At 39.4% G+C, this 16,659-nt stretch overlaps 1 protein-coding gene across 2 annotated transcripts; it reads left to right on the top strand.

The window, feature by feature from the left end:
- Window positions 1-2,587: 2,587 nt before the first annotated feature.
- On the top strand, window positions 2,588-15,137 carry taf4b (TAF4B RNA polymerase II, TATA box binding protein (TBP)-associated factor). Of its 2 annotated transcripts, none has more exons than XM_060865036.1 (15): window positions 2,588-3,240; window positions 3,333-3,466; window positions 3,714-4,040; window positions 4,135-4,275; window positions 4,949-5,071; window positions 5,162-5,251; window positions 5,335-5,517; window positions 7,295-7,421; window positions 8,704-8,806; window positions 9,412-9,581; window positions 10,729-10,859; window positions 12,219-12,344; window positions 12,435-12,491; window positions 14,297-14,413; window positions 14,919-15,137. In XM_060865036.1, the coding sequence occupies exons 1-15, from the start codon at window positions 2,664-2,666 to the stop codon at window positions 15,051-15,053; spliced, it is 2,541 nt and encodes an 846-aa protein (XP_060721019.1). In that variant the 5' UTR covers window positions 2,588-2,663; the 3' UTR covers window positions 15,054-15,137. The 2 variants fall into 2 exon arrangements, 1 of the variants encoding a protein (XP_060721019.1); XR_009648020.1 differs by having other exon boundaries at window positions 2,590-3,240; window positions 12,435-12,495; window positions 14,919-15,049.
- The last annotated feature ends 1,522 nt before the right edge of the window (window positions 15,138-16,659 follow it).

Raw genomic sequence — 16,659 nt, 5'->3', positions numbered from 1 at the left:
AATTCATGCGATTGACATCAAACGTGGTGAACATGATGCCAAGACATTGCACTTGCTAAATTGCGAAGGGATTTTTGATATCTCGAACGGTGCTGCCATGGCGAGGCGACAAAGTTATGGCGAATTCAGAGAAACAGGAAGTGTCTAATATCTAAAGCAAAAAATGTCCTATTGTGATGAAACACAGTGTGTATGTTCGGCCAAGGATTCCGATCGCATCGATGTGCCTATTGTGAATCTTGGACATAGCGCCACCAACAGGCACCAGGAAGTGTGTCAGTCACAACAGTTGCATGCGGTGAACTTTTAAATACTCCTCCTAGGGAATTCATGCGATTGACATCAAACGTGGTGAACATGATGCCGAGACATTGCACTTGCTAAATTGCGAAGGGATTTTTGATATCTCGAACGGTGTTGCCATGGCGAGGCGACAAATTTATGGCGAATTCAGAGAAACAGAAAGTGTCTAATATCTAAAGCAAAAAATGTCTTATTGTGATGAGACGCGGTGTGTATGTTCGGCCAAGGATTCCGATCGCATCGATGTGCTTATTGTGAGTCCCGGGTATAGCGCCACCAACAGGCCCCAGGAAGTGTGTCAGTCATAAAGGTGGTTTTTTTGACAGCTGCATGCGGTAAACTTTTAAATACTCCTCCTAGGGGATTCATGCAATTGACACCAGACTTTGGATTGTTTTATAAGTGCATGCGGTGAACTTTTAAATACTCCTCCTAGGGAATTCAATGCGATTGACATCAAATGTTGTGAACATGATGCTGAGACATTGCACTTGCTAAATTGCGAAGGGATTTTTGATATCTCGAACGGTGCTGCCATGGCGAGGCGACAAAGTTATGGCGAATTCAGAGAAACAGGAAGTATCTAATATCTAAAGCAAAAAATGTCTTATTGGGAAGACACGCGGTGTGTATGTTCGGCCAAGGATTCTGATCGCATCTATGTGCCTATTGTGAATCTCGGACATAGCGCCACCAACAGGCACCAGGAAGTGTGTCAGTCACAATAGTTGCATGTGGTGAACTTTTATATACTCCTCCTAGGGAATTCATGCGATTGACACCAAAAGTGGTCAACATGATGCCGAGACATTGCACTTGCTAAATTGCGAAGGGATTTTTGATATCTCGAACGGTGCTGCCATGGCGAGGCGACTAAGTTATGGCAAATTCAGAGAAACAGGAAATGTCTAATATCTAAAGCAAAAAATGTCTTATTGGGATGACACACGGTGTGTATGTTAGGCCAAGGATTCCGATCGCATCGATGTGCCTATTGTGAATCTCGGACATAGCGCCACCAACAGGCACCAGGAAGTGTGTCAGTCACAAAGGTGGATTTTTTCACAGTTGCATGCAATGGACTTTTAAATACTCCTCCTAGAGGATTCATGCGATTGACACCAAAAGTGGTCAACATGATGCTTAGACGTTGTAGATGATAAATTGCGTAGGGATTTTTGCTATCTTGAACGCTGTTCACATGGCAAAGCGTCAAACTTTACTTTCTTTTTCAGGCATATTTAAGGCTTTTGGTGTGCTTAGATTAACTTGAAATTTGACACATACATCACATTTGTCGGCTGTTAAGTGTGGACAAAAAGGTCAGACAAAGGTGTGTCTCTTAAGTGGCTCACTAGCGCCCCCATTTGTCTAAAATGTGGGGTTTCATTTACCTACAGTCCCCAAATGGGTCAGTAACAACATAAAATTGTCCACTGATATTTACCCACTTGATGCACTTGCCCACCGTGAATTGTTTTCTGGAAGGCACCGTATAGCGATGAACAAACGTGCGAAGGCCCGTCATCGCTGCTTGCAGCTATATTTATCTTTAGTTCACCTCCCTAAATCCTTCAAGTTGACAATTATTTACAGTTATCAAGGTAACGAATTACAACTACTCATGTTACTGTAATTAAGTACATTTTTTGGGTATTTGTAATTTAATGAGTATATTTTTAAGTCTGTAAATTCAATTGTACTCAAGTACAAAGTCATTTACTACTATTTTTACAATTTAAAGTACCTTTGTAACACCAGTACTTTTACTTGTAAATTTGTAAACTTGTAAAACTATCATTTCAGCAATCTAACAGTACTTGTGCTTGAGTACAGATTTTCCACCAATGTCACTGTTAAAGTCACAGAGATCACACTTCATTCAGATGTTTGATTTGAACATTAACTGAAGCTCTTGGCCTGAATCTGTATGAGATTGTGCATTTTACCACAGCGATGCTTACATGATTAGCTAATGAGAGAGAGAGCTGTAAAAGTGAGCAGGTGTTCCTAATAAAGTGACCGGCGAGCGTATATGACAATATACACATACAATATACAACATATACGTTGTATTTATATATTAATTTATTGTTTTATGATCAGCCCGTGATTCTGTAACCTACAAGCGGGTAAAAGAGTGAAAAAAAGCGAAAGAAGAAGTGGAAGAAGAAAGTTAGCATTGACGCTAATTGGTGAAGAGGCTGTGTTACAGAGCACAGCTGACCAAGATCCGGGTTGGGTTTAAACTCCTTACTGAAGGACGCTAGTAGTCAGGAAGCTGTTCACATTGTAACAAGAAGGATTTAAACCACATGAGCGTGTGCTACTGACATGGCACGACGCCGTTTGTGTTCTAAATGTCTGTCATGTCTAAAAGCGAAAGTGAAAACGACGTTAAAAAACCAGATGAGTCGTTAGAAGACGCTCCACTAGCACCGTGTACTCAGGTGTCAGATAAACACAACGCCCACGATGCTACCAGCGCGTCTCGACCTTCAGCCAAGGAGTCAGTATTTACACAGGAAAGTAAAACTAAGACACCAGAACCACCTGAAGCACTTAAAACCCCTTCTGCTGAAGCTGAAGGTCCATCATCGGGTATGCTGAACAATCCTGTGACCTTCACTGTAACATCTGCCTCCATGACTCCAACACAAAATGCCATAGTGAGCTCTGTGCCTGTGAGATCTGCCACGCCGCTGGTGGTGGGGGCGAGAATGGTGTCAGCAGCTGGGGCTAGTGGACAAACCTCAGCATCACATCCTGGAGGACTCACTGTAACGTCTAATCAGATCAGACCTCCAGCAGTGACCCAAACTCCGCTCCGAGCAGCGATCGTGGCTTTACAGAGGACTTCACAGCAGAATGTAACCGTGCCACGGAGCCCTCAGACGACATCTCTTCAACTACCTGCTAACTTCCAGATTCCACAAGGTTTGTGTTGACGTTTCAGATAGAGCCTCCTTAAAGGCGTGTCAGATTTGTACGTGCTTCGTTGTAACTATTGTGTCATTTTTTTGGTCTAGGTATGGTTTTAATTCGCAGCGACAGTGGGCAGTTGATGCTGGTTTCCCAGCAGGCTTTGGCTCAAGCACAGGCCCAGGGCTTTGTACCCAAAACATCTAGTGTCTCTACAGCTGTAAAACCACCAGCCTCCCAGGTTTCTTTTTTATTTTCTATATTAATTTAATATTTTTTTGCAACTCAGTTTACCAAGAAGTTACTTATAACATAATTAGAATAGCTATAGTGACACATTTTTATCAGTGAGTCAATTTTCCTTTTGTCTCATCCATACATGTGTATGGAAAATATTAAAAAAAAAAAAGAGCCATGTATCATGAGATGTACAAAACAGCATGTATTTTCTTAACTGGTGGTACAATAAAACAAAATCTTATTTACAGGCAACAGCTACATCTATCATCAGAGTTTCTGTTCCATCTTCATCTACAACGGTAGCCACCTTGGTAAAGCCTACCTCCTCTACAGTAAAGGCTGTTCTGAAGCCCAGCTCCACCATGGCCACTACCATAATCAAACCTACCACTACAGGAAGCACAATTATTAAATCCCCCTCAGTGTTAGGGACTGGCATTAAGCCAAACACCATCACAGGACCCACCGTCATTAAAGTCACCTCTGCTCAGAAACCTCCGATAAGCAACACAACAGGAACCATAAGCCAAAGGACTATAGCAGGCACAAATGTTCCCTCTACAGCTGTAGTAACGGTAGGTATATTTAGGTCAGCTTTTTTTTTTGTATGCAGGCACTAATATGGTGGGTATTTAAATACAAAACAATGATTTGTTTGTGTTTATTCAGTCTATTGGCAAAGCATCACTTTCTACATCAGTTTCTCAAAGCATCCGCCCGGTTGCCTTTGGACCTCGAAATATTTCCCCGAATATTCCAATCAAAGCCAGCAGCAATAGCAAAGTCTCCACTCCAGCTACTGTCACAACCGTGAGTCATTTCTGCATGTTCCTTCTTCTTGTTTTTTGTGAGTATGTGTGTATGTTGCCTTCACAAATTATTCACATAAATCAAAATGATCAAAAATTTGCTTTTACACCAGACAGTGAGATATGTCACCTAATCTAAATCCAGAACTATCTGTACCCTGGATGAGAACCTGTGTCTCTTCCAAACTGCACCTGGAGGTTGGGTTGGTGACATCGTTTACATTAAACATACCAATACAGAACCTAAATAATGATGGAGTGTTGGGTTCTGCTAGAATGTCAATTCATCTGCCCAATCATTGATTAAGTAGCTTCAGCCATGTGTTTTTTTTATTTTGGTTTTCTTGGTATATACAGTATGTATGTGTGTGTGTATATATATATATATATATATATATATATATATATATATATATATATATATATATATATATATATATATATATAATATATCACACAACATGCTATTCATTCCTGCTTGAAATGTTTCTGAAAGTTCAGGAATTTCGTGCATGACCTCTGAATACATTTAGGTACCTTTAGTATAAAAATCATTTTCTTTCAAGTAAGCGTATGTTTTCAATCTTGATTAATTGCATTATTTTTAGTAATCTATTTTAATTTGATCACGTGTTATTCTTTCATGAAATTAACATGGTTTTTATTGTCAACAGGAGACATTGGAGAATGTAAAGAAATGTAAAAACTTTCTGATCACTCTAATGAAGCTGGCATCGAGTGGGACACGTTCACCTAACATGGCACAGAATGTCCGAGCTCTAGTCAAAGACCTGCTGGTGTGACATCACATCCTTTTGATTTTTTAGTTCCACTTCTTCTGCATTAGTTTGAGCCAGGTTTAAGGTGTTCTGTTTGTTTCTTATCAGGACGGACGAATTGAAGCTGAGGAGTTCACTGAAAAACTTTACATGGAGCTGAAATCCTCCCCTCAACCGTACCTGGTGCCCTTTCTTAAAGTAAGATCTAGTCTTTGTGAGTCTGATATCAAAGCATTTGGGATGAAAGAGAATTTAGTCTGAGGGTTTCTTGTCTTTTTCAGAGAAGCCTTCCAGCTTTGCGTCAGCTCACCCCAAACTCTCAGCTCTTCATCCAGCAGAGTGAGCAGACCAAAGCATCATCTTCATCCACAATCAGCAGCAGTGCCCAGAAACTCAGCATTACCTCCTCCACCACATTCTCTCAGCCTCTCCGAGGCAGTGTATCAGCCAGACCTGCTCAAATGGTAAGCTCACTTGGCACTGAATGTTCAGATATATCATATACTGTTACCTAAATAAGTCATGAAAATAATTAAAGGCCAAAATGTTATTAAAGTTTTACAGTTTTCATGCACAGCAGTCTCTAGAGCTTACTCAGAATAGTGCAATAAAGAACATCCTCCAGGAAAATTCTTGTTGAATAGAAAGGTCAATTAAGAATGGTCTTGCCTGAAAGACTTCAGTAACTTCAGATAATCACCCTGTGCATTTTGTGGTGAGCAGAGAAGCATCATGTGCAAAACATCAAAGTTAGTTGAGCTACAAGAGCTGAAGACCACGTCAGGGTCCACTTCTGTCAGCCCGGCACTGAAAGCTGAGGCTGAAGTGAGCACAGACTCACCAAAACTAGACAGCTGAAGACTGAAAAAATGTGGCCTGGTCTAATGAATCTCAGTTTCTACTGAGGCTCACAGATGATAGGGTCAGAATTTAGCACCTTCAGCATGAATCCATTGCCTCAATCTACCTTATGTCGACAGCACTGGTGAAGGTGATGTTACGGTGTGTTTTTTCTTGACGCACTCTGGGCTGTTAATACCAATCATTGCTTGAATTCCATAGTTTATTTCAGAATTGTTGCTGTAATGCTGTATACGTTCATGGCCACAATTTACCTTCTAATGGCATTTTCAGCATGATAACTCACCATGTCACAAAGCAAAAGTAGTGTCATGAACATGACAATGAGCTCAGTGTTCTTCAGTGGTCTTGTTAGTCACTGGATCTAAATCCTACTCCTTTGGGATGTGGTAGAGCATGAAAGTAACAGCATGAAAGCACATCTGAAAGCATGGAGCAAAATCTTAAAGCAATGTCTCCAAGATATTGTGAAATCCAGGCCATGAAGAACTGAGGCTGTTTTGAGCTGAACTGAGTAAATAAATGATCCTTGAAACTAAAGGTTGATGTAGAGGCAATAAGTACAATAACATTGAAACTTCAGTGTAATGAGTTTGTCCACATAAGTTAAGTGCAAGCACAGTACGAAGTCTTCTGTATAACACCGTAATCGTGTCTGTGGTATGTTTGGCAAATTATAAAGCTAGCCAGTTAAATCGCTTAAAATGGTATTAATTGAAAGTACTCTGCTATTTCAGCTCAATAATGCTTTGGAAAGTAAAATATCTACTATTGTATATTAAATTATGCTAAATAAATATAATATAAACTAAATATAATATATACTAAATATAACTCTTTTCATTGTAAACCTCCTGTAAACATGTGACCAAAAATGATATACTGTATGTTTGTCCTTTTGTTCAAGTTTTTAATTCAGTTATGCTTGAAATAGTAAAATTGAGCCCTTTGCTGAATTGTGACTCATTTATAGGACATTTTGTCCAATTTATCTTCATTCTCTGGTGTAGTTCCTGCCACCCACACTTCAGTATAATTCACTTAAAGCCACCAGTACCCCATCCGCTCCTGTTATCACATGCTTGATGCAGTCATTTTAAATGTCATTTGTCATCTTTTAATCTAATTCTGTGGATTTTATTGTTTATTGCATTTTGTTTATATTGAAGAATATCTCCAGGAATATTGCCCCTCATTTTTCTTGCCCCAAATGCACACGCACACACAGTTTTTGAGTGTTTGAAAGCTGACATTTACATAGAGCATTCCCTCTTGGTTTCCTGCATTGCCAGTGAGTTGTGGGGATCTTTTTCTTTTTTCTAATTCTGCCTGACTGTACGAGCTATGCTACATTTGAGTCGAAGTTTTGTATTTGAGCAGGTGATCCAGCAAAGCAAAGGAGTGATTGTGGAGCAACGTGTGACCTCCTCATCCCATGTTGTCTTGCCAGTGCAGAACCACACACAGGCCAAGCAGCCAGTCATTCAGACAAACACACAGGCAGCAGGTAGTAACCCTCTCCTCGTCTTCTTTTATCCTCCTCTTCTTCCTTCACCTTATTTTCCTTTTCCACATCTCCAAATTCTTCTCGCTATTTTCCTCTTCCTCGTCTCCTTTTATTCTTCTCTTTCTCCTTATTTTCTCTTCCTCTATATTCTCTATTCCTTAATCTCTATTCCGCCTCCTCCCCTTTATTCTCCTCTGCTCTCTTATTCTCACTTTCGTCCTTATTCTTATTTTCCTCCTTATTTTCCCCTTCCTTCTTATTCTGCTTCTCCTTCTTATTTTTCTTTAATTTTCATTCTCATATTTCTTCTTATTCTCCCTTTCTCCATATTTCCTATTCCTTAAACTCTCTTCCTCCTGCTCCTCCTCCTTCTCCTCCTTGTTCTCCTCCTCCTATCTCCTTCTGCTCCTTATTCTCATTTTCCACCTTATTCTTCTCCTTAAACTCTTTCCCCTTATTCTTCACATCCTTATTATTCTCCTCCTCATTATCCTCCTTTTCCCTATTATTCACCTTCTCATCTTCATCCTTATTCTTCTCTTCCTCTTCTCTTTTCCAATAAATAAATACATAAATAAATAAAAACTGGACAAAGTCTGGATTTTATATTTTATTTTAATCAACCCTTTGCCAGATCTGGAAATGTGCATGAATGCATAAATAGTTGTAGAGTTACATTACCTATTTTATATGAATTGTTTATCTTATTCTTTGCACAAACCCAGCCTTCATTAAGCACATAATTTTTCCTATTCTTTCTTTTCAAAACACTTTTAATGACATAAAACCATAAAAAAAGTTTTCCAAAAAAGGTCTGGATTTTTTCCTAATAAAAGAGGAATGGACTTTGCAGTGGTTCTACAGTGGTTGTTAAACTATGTCTATCAAGGTTTATTGTTATTGTACTCATTAAGTCCATCCTTGCATGACTAAACTTGCAAGTGAGTGGAGCTGCTGAAATGTGCAATACTGATTGTTTGTGTCTAAATGTTTGAAATTCAGTTCATAAAACCCAAAAAGACTGAAGGTATTTCATTAAACAAGCCTTGATCAGATCAGGTAAATTGATGCTAATGTCATTGTGACAAGTATTACCACATCAGGAATGATTAATGGCTAATGAATAACATTTTCACTCTGAATCATCAGAGTGAAATGATGGTAGTTCTCAGTAAGTACAATATAGTACTATAACTATAGTGAATTTCTGTAATGCCTATTTGCTGTATTAATTATTTTGACCTTTCTAGTGCAATGTGTGTGTTTTTGTTTTTTTCTAAAGGAGATTTTAGGAAGCTTTCTCTCCAGGCATGTAAAACCCCCTCTGGACCTACTCAGGCAGCACAAGCACACAGTTTCAAGAACAGCACCTCAGGCTTATTCCGGTAATGTCTACTATTCTCCACTGTGGATTTTGTGTTTTGGTTTTGCAGAGTAGAAAAATAACCTAATAATAATCTGTAGTTGTTTAAAAATGCAGTACACTGACTTTTTATATGTACACAGTTGCTGACTAGTTTATGTTGTACTGCACATTATTTTTCTAGTTGCCTCGTAGTCATTCAACAGTGGAAACGGACCACCATAGGACCGTTATTTGGGTGGTGGCTCACTGGTATGAGTGTATCATGTCAGTGCAGGGTTCAAAACAGTCAGTCAGACAAACAAAATCAGCTAACTGTTAGAGTGTTTAGCATATGAGTATTAGTTTAAGGTGGACCAACAAGGTAGGTGTCCCTAATAATGTCACTGCCTTGTCAGTGTCACTCTTGTACTGAGAATAATCCAAAGCCCAAATATCACCTGGTAAGTGACGGCCCTATCCACTGCCAGAGAGAGTGGAGGAGACAAAGGAGTTATAGTCAGTTATAGTATATAATTGTATACTTACAGCTCAAACCTATAAACCTGTTCCTGATCCAGTTACCAAACAAAAACCTATATAGTGAGTCTCATTGTGTATGTATGTCCGTGTGCTTTTGTTGGTTAGTGATGACGACGACATAAATGACGTGGCCTCCATGGCAGGTGTAAATGTGAATGAGGAAAACGCTCGCATTTTGGCATCCAGTTCAGAGCTGGTGGGAACAGTGGTGCGCTCATGCAGGGACGAGCCTTTCCTCCAGACCACAGCACTGCAACAGAGAGTGCTTCACATTGGTAACTGTGTCTTAACCCCTACTCAATGAGGAAAAAATGCATTGGTACGGTTGTACCACATATATTTACAGTAACTTTAACATCTATCCTTGTCTTTCACCTCTTTATCTCTCTCTCTCTCTCTCTCTCTCTCTCGCTCAACCCCCTCTCTTTCTCCATCGTTGGCATTTCTCATGCTTTTAGTCTCCTGACATTCTGTCACATGTTGAACCCTGGTAGTGAAAGACAGAAGGCAGAGACTCTCTCTTTGATCAGTAGGATCTCTGACGAGGCTGTTCTCCATCAGTATGCAAATGACTGTGGAGTGGCACAAAATTGCCAGATTGGCAAGAATCCCCTCTACTGTGCTGATCAAAATAATAAGGGAGAGAAAGTGAGAAAACCAAGGGAGGTAGGGGAAGGTGGAGTTACCCTGAAGCAGGAGGAGATGGAACATGGGGATGTGGAAATATACTGTAAGAGACAAGCTTGGCCTCGCAGGAGCTGTCTATGTCAGCAGAAAAGGGAAAATGAGAGTGTTTGCAGATGTCTTTTCACAAAGCGTAACAAAATGCCAAAGCAACAATTAATACCTGTCTCCTAGAGATCTTTTGGCATCTTTCCTGGTAATGCTTGCTGAAATTAAGTTATAAGGTTAAACCTCTCTAGTGTGTTTTATGGTAATATTTTATAGTGTCTATTAAATCATACATCATTTAGCAAAACTACTATTTCAAATGCTTGGTTAGCTGAAGCTAGTTCTTTTAAAACCTAAAATCCAAACAAGTAAAGAAATCAATCCCTTTGTTCCCTCCAAAGCAACATCCCTAAGACACTGAAAGAATATTGATGATATTTTTAATATCTTTTTACTTATAATATCTTAATTAGACATGCATCACAATACAGTTAAAGCTAGCCGAATTGTTTGTGTATTTGGTAAATTAAATACAATTTTAAATAAAATATGTATTTAAGTATTCTTTGCCATTGTTTAACGGGTGTTGTTCTGGATGTTGTTCTTACTTCTGAGAACATTTTGTTTTAGGCAATGCTTTCACAACTGTCTTTCAGAAAGCCATGAAATTTGGCGATGATAAAAAAAAATAATAATAATAATCGAAAAGTTAAACATGACCCATTGTGCTGTGTGTATGTCTGCACATAGGTAAGTCTCTGGGAGTTGCAGAGGTGAATCCAGATGTGCTTGGGTTGCTTTCTCATGCCACACAGGAAAGACTTCGCAATCTGCTGGAAAAACTCACTGTTATAGCACAACATCATAATATCTCTTACAGGGTATGTATAATCAAACACACACACATGAACAAAAACACCTCACATAGTTCATACTAACAACCAGAATACCTTCATTAGTAACTAGTATAACTCCATAAAGTCTTCATTTTCTTTACACAATATGTCTAATATTTAAAAGTGCTATTTATAATGCCCCAGTCTCTTGCCATATAGTTTTCCTTTTCGAAGACTGTCCCCTAGTTTAGTTCCACACATCTTTCTCTAAACCGTGAGCAGTTTCACTGTGATGCTACCATCACCATGCATCACTGGGGAATGGAGATCTCAGAGTGATGAGAAGTGATGGTCAAATGTAGTGTCATCAGAGAACCATAGATCCTTTTCCACATGTTTATTGAATCTCTAATATCCATATGTGATTTCCTAAGTTTGGTTTTTCACTTTGGAAATGTTTGGAATGTCTGGGCTGCAGTTGTCCTGTGAATAACTTTTCCCATCTGAGCTGTGGAGCTCTACAACTGCTTCAGAGATCCTCTTGGCCTTTTGGTTATTCTCTGCTTAGATAAGTGAGGATTTAGATGTTTTCAGACCTTTGTTGTTTGGGGTTTAAGCATATGCGTATGTATTGAGATCTCATGACACTTGCACACATGTAGACTCCACTCAACTCCATTCAGTTTGACCTGTGATGGTGGCTGGTGGCAATACAAATTTTGGGTTTCACAGCACAACATTTACTCGCTCTCACTCACTCACCCATTTCCTACCGCTTATCCGAACTACCTCGGGTCACGGGGAGCCTGTGCCTATCTCAGGCGTCATCGGGCATCAAGGCAGGATACACCCTGGACGGAGTGCCAACCCATCGCAGGACACACACACACACACACTCTCATTCACTCACGCAATCACACACTACAGACAATTTTCCAGAGATGCCAATCAACCTACCATGCATGTCTTTGGACCGGGGGAGGAAACCGGAGTACCCGGAGGAAACCCCCAAGGCACGGGGAGAACATGCAAACTCCACACACACAAGGTGGAAGTGGGAATCGAACCCCCAACCCTGTGAGGCGTGAGGCGAAATGCATATGTGAGGCGAAATGCATATGTGATCACAACATTTTTTTTAAAATAAATAATTTTGTGCTCTACAGTGTTTTCCCCCACTTCAATAATAAAGGCTGTTTTGTGCAGATTTATAGTAAAACCCCAGTGCAGTATATTTCAGTTCAACATCACAAATGTAGAAAAGATCAAGGGGGTGAATACTTATGCTCTGTAGATGTAATGCAAAACAAACACCAGAAGAGTATCCCTGTTGGTTTTTAGTCAAAATCTGAATGACTACGTACTGAATGCTGTTAAAGATTACATGCCCATTTCTGGAGTTAGGATGATTGGTGGAACATTCAGACCAGTGACACTCGAGCCCAGCTAAAGTTCCTGGAACAGCTGGAAAAAGTGGAGAAACAAAGAAGAGAAGAAGAGGAGAAGGAAACCCTGTTGCGTATCGCTAAGGTAAATGTGTGGGAGTGTACTGTACACATGAATAATCACTGACCGTGAGCAGGACAGCCATTTTGTGTCTCTTGTCTATTTTCTTTTCAGAGTCGCTCGAGCTGCGAGGACCCCGAACAGCTTCGGCTACGACAGAGAGCGAAAGAGGTTGGTGAGTGAATGTTTGTGTGTGTGTGTGTCTGTATGTATTCCACATGTTTCAATTATGTTGTGTTCGAGCTGTCAGAGTTCCCTAGAACACATTCCCCAGAAATACTAGACTACACTAGAGGGATTTTGTTTCTCTTTTTTTCAGATTGGAACCTAATTTTAATTTGAGTTTAATTGGAGCAGAAACTGAAGCCTGAGGCTGTACACGGAGCAAAGTGAAGGCTCCTTAGACCTGTGTGTGTGCATGTGTGTGTGTGCGTGTGTGTGTGTAGGATAAGAAATTATTAAAAATCAACCTTTTTTACCTTACAAGTCTATGTTGCCGGTAACAATTCAACAGTATTAATCCTTTTTATAATTATAATTAAAATAAATAAATACAATTAATTTTAATTAAATAAATAAAAAATATTTTAAAATAATAATTATAATTAAATAAATAAAAATATAATTAATTTATCCTTGTAAAAAATTTCTTTTTTTTTCTTTTAGATTTGTTGTAATATTTTTTAAAGGTGCATTGAAATTGGCACCAGCCGGTTTGATAAAAGTAAACCATACCCAGTGTCATATTTAAAGCAAAAAAAATTAGCTTTGTCATTTTTTAATTTTTTTCATTATTGCACTCATTTGACAAGTGCATGTAACCATAACATCCAATATTTAAAGTGTAATTTCAAATAAAATTGATATTTAAATTGTTGCTGGCTTCTTTTATCTGCTAGAAGAGGACAAATAAGAAACTTAGATAGTAACACTAGCCTACTACTGCAGACTTAAGTGCAGGTGAAGAAGTGATTCCAGCCAGAGACATGAATCAGATTCAGGCTCTCTGTATGACTGATCAGTGTCTTCACTATTTTTTGCTCGATGAGTATGTGCTTGTATTTACATAAGTAGCCAAATTCAGTATGGGAACCTACACAGCAGATCATTATAGATATTTTGCTAAGCCTGGAATTAACACAATTGGCCCTGATCTCTGAGCATGAAGGATGGCGTTATTATACACTGCATGGCCAAACGTATGTGGACATCTGCCCAGTGAACATCCCATGCCAAAACCATGGGCATCAATATTGAGCTGTTTCCCTTTTGCTGCTATAACAGCCTCCACTCTTCATCACTGGACTACCGATGGAAGGTCGTGCGTTCGAATCCCAGCACTGCCAGACTGCCACTGGTGGGCCCTTGCACAGCATACAAATGAGAGAAATGTACACGGCTATAGTCAATGCAAAAGTGAGAAGGCTTTCCATTTTGGAGCTTGTAGCTGTGGAGATTTGTCCATTCAGCCACAAGAACCCAAGAGTCACTGATGTCCAGGCACATAGTTTGTTTTCCAATTCGTACCTAAGATCACTTTATGACCAGAGACTAGATGGGTTGAGCTCCAGTCTTCATGGACCTTGGTTTGTGCAATGTTTCAACTAGACCACTTAGTTCCAGTGAAGGAAATCTTAATGTTGGCACATTCAAAGACATTTCATGACAATTCTGCATTTGAAAAATTTGTGGCCAAATTTGAGAAATTTGTCATGTCTCAACAGAGTGAAAATCAATTAATCAAGCTGCCTCTGTTGGCTTCATGAGCAAGATGCTAACTTCTTTGGATTGAAACACTGGGGAAATGTGTAATCAGAAAAAAGACAAGAAGGGAGTTGGGAGGGGAAAACGGCAAAGTGTACCATGCTGTGTATCTGTGAAGCATAATAGATGTAGTGACATGACTTGGCTGGCAATGGAACTGGCTCAGATCAGCACATGGCCTTTATTATAACAAGTTTACCGCACTCACACAGATGCAGCAGCAAGAGCTAGCTCAGATGGAGCACAGAGATGCTAACCTGGCAGCACTGGCAGCTCTGGGGCCTCGGAAGAGGAAACCTGTGGAGGCTTCTGGCTCAGGGACTAATCAGGTATAGACTTCCACACAAGCCTCTCTGTGTCTGTGAGAGAACGTGACTGTACGTCATTACATAATCATGTGTCATGATATCCAGCTTTGATATGTTTTATTCTACCTGATTTTGATTAGTGAGGGAAGGATTTTGCAGCAATACACATGTTCTGGCCTGTAGTTGAGCTGACCTTCAATTTGATTTGGTGTTTCCTTGTTATGTTTTATGGGGGTTTGTATTATCTTTCCAGAACATGGTATGGTTGCACAATGATCCACTTTTGAAGATAGATCTTCAAGGCTCACATTTTTGTATTTTAACCAGATCTTCTCTATCTGAGCAAGTTTTTAGTGAATTTTTATGTATCTCTTTAAGAGCTACTAGTATGGTATTGGAGAATCTACGTATTTAATGAATCTTTGGCCTAAAATTCATCTTCTCTAAAAAGATTAGAATCGTAGTGCATATCTGTGATTGAGATTAAAAGTTCAGCAGGAAGTTCACAGTCTCTGTTTCTCCTCAGGTTCTGAGTTTACGTGCTCAGAGAACGTCTCAAAGGCTTCCAACACGTGTCACTTTCAGAGATTTGATCTTCTGCATGGAACAGGACCGTGCACTTAGACACTCTCTTACACTGTATGATGCTTTTCTACGTTAAAAATCTTTCAGTTTATTTCCAAGATTACTTGGAATTGCGTGTCTTACGTCTTACTTTGGAAATGAGGACGACCTCATTTCTGGATTAACGGTTCTTTTGTTTCCTTGGTTAGTTGTTACAGTTATTGATTGATTGAATTTTTTTATTTTTTGCACTTGTTATTTGTGATATTAAAACACTTGAGCATTGCTCTTGTATCGTGTTTGTGTTGAGAATGATGGCCAGGATTGACCATGTTTGGGGAAAATCCGTTTTTTTTGTTGTTGTTTTTTTTTCCAAAATAATATTGAAACTTCCTGATTATACAACTATATTAATGCTATTTTAATTCAATCCTATAATTACATTTTTACTATAATTCAATTGAGTAAATGGACGAGGAGTTGGCAATGGACTTTTGGAACAAGCTTGAGGACATCGCCTGAAGCACCAAGCCTGTGCAGAACAGGATACTGCCTCAGGAGCCAATCAGTATACGGCAATGCTGCAGGCATAGGAACTGACCAATCAGGGTAGGATACAGCCTCAGGGTTAAGGGACAACCAATCAGAAGTGGATGTCACTTCAGACCCTAAAGCTGGCCTACAGGAACAACACAGCGAAGAACAACCAGGTCAACATCACTGGAGGAAAACATTAGCAAAGTAAAAAATCACCTCAGCGCACACAGCCATACGACATTGTCTAATACTTAGTGAACAAAATTCAATGTCTGTTTTTATTTTCTAACACAATTCCACACAAATTTCACTTTGAGCTTGAGAAGAAGACCAGGCCCTTACAACAGGATAGTATGCAAGCGCTGACTCTAAAGAGAAAAATGGAAATGAAACCAGCTTATTATCAGGACAGTAAAACAGTTTGATAAAAGCGATGTGTCTGACCTTGGCTGCAAGAGATTAAAGCTTTTCTGAGACCCAGCAGTCTGGTTATTCTATTACCTCTTAATAAGCAGAACTGTCACACTGGGAGCTGTGTACATTGTGCCTAGAGCACTTCCAGTCCCATCTACAGTGTGTGTATGTCTCGGTGCATTCACACACAGCTGAGCCGCTGCAGTAACCTACAGTAACCCTCACACATTCCCAACCACTAAAGACCACTCATTTAATTACTCAGCCTGCATGCTGGACGTCTTCGTCGCTTATTGTACAGGCTGTGTTTAACATGCCGTGACTTTTCACATTTTTGTCTATTCCTTGAACGTCCATATAACAATTCCTAATGTAATCTTATGGAAAAAGTAAACAAAGAAAATTGCCAATGTAGAATCTCTTCATGTGTTCTTATAGAGAAAAAGCACAAACTAGAGCATTTTCAGGTCAGAAGAAAAGAGCAATTGAAGATACTCTGTGCTTTTTAACTGACTTTTCAAAAAAGAACCATTTAGTATTACATTTAAACAGCTGAGAAAGACTGTGAACTGAGAATCTTCACACAATCAGAATGAAGTGAATTTGCATCACATCATTGAAATTCCTTTCAGAAAAGAAATGAAGCTCACAATAAAAGTCCTGTTCTGTGCAGCAGATTCCTGAGTATTTTTAACTGCATGAACACCCAGCAAATCTCTAACGTGTGTTTTGGAACGAAACTTAAGATATTT

This window comes from Tachysurus vachellii, chromosome 3, assembly GCF_030014155.1.
Source record: "Tachysurus vachellii isolate PV-2020 chromosome 3, HZAU_Pvac_v1, whole genome shotgun sequence".
In the NCBI taxonomy this organism is placed as follows: domain Eukaryota; kingdom Metazoa; phylum Chordata; class Actinopteri; order Siluriformes; family Bagridae; genus Tachysurus; species Tachysurus vachellii.
Note: the sequence above shows the minus strand (reverse complement) of the source record. Positions and strands in the feature narration are given on the sequence as shown.

What these genes read in the sequence shown, in the direction of transcription:
- taf4b (XM_060865036.1), top strand. Translation starts at nt 2,664, where the DNA reads ATGTCTGTCATGTCTAAAAGCGAAAGTGAAAACGACGTTAAAAAACCA. An exon ending in CCTCTACAGCTGTAGTAACG is followed by an intron (nt 4,041 to 4,134) that starts GTAGGTATATTT and finishes GTGTTTATTCAG; the next exon opens with TCTATTGGCAAAGCATCACT. An exon ending in AGCACCTCAGGCTTATTCCG is followed by an intron (nt 8,807 to 9,411) that starts GTAATGTCTACT and finishes TTTGTTGGTTAG; the next exon opens with TGATGACGACGACATAAATG.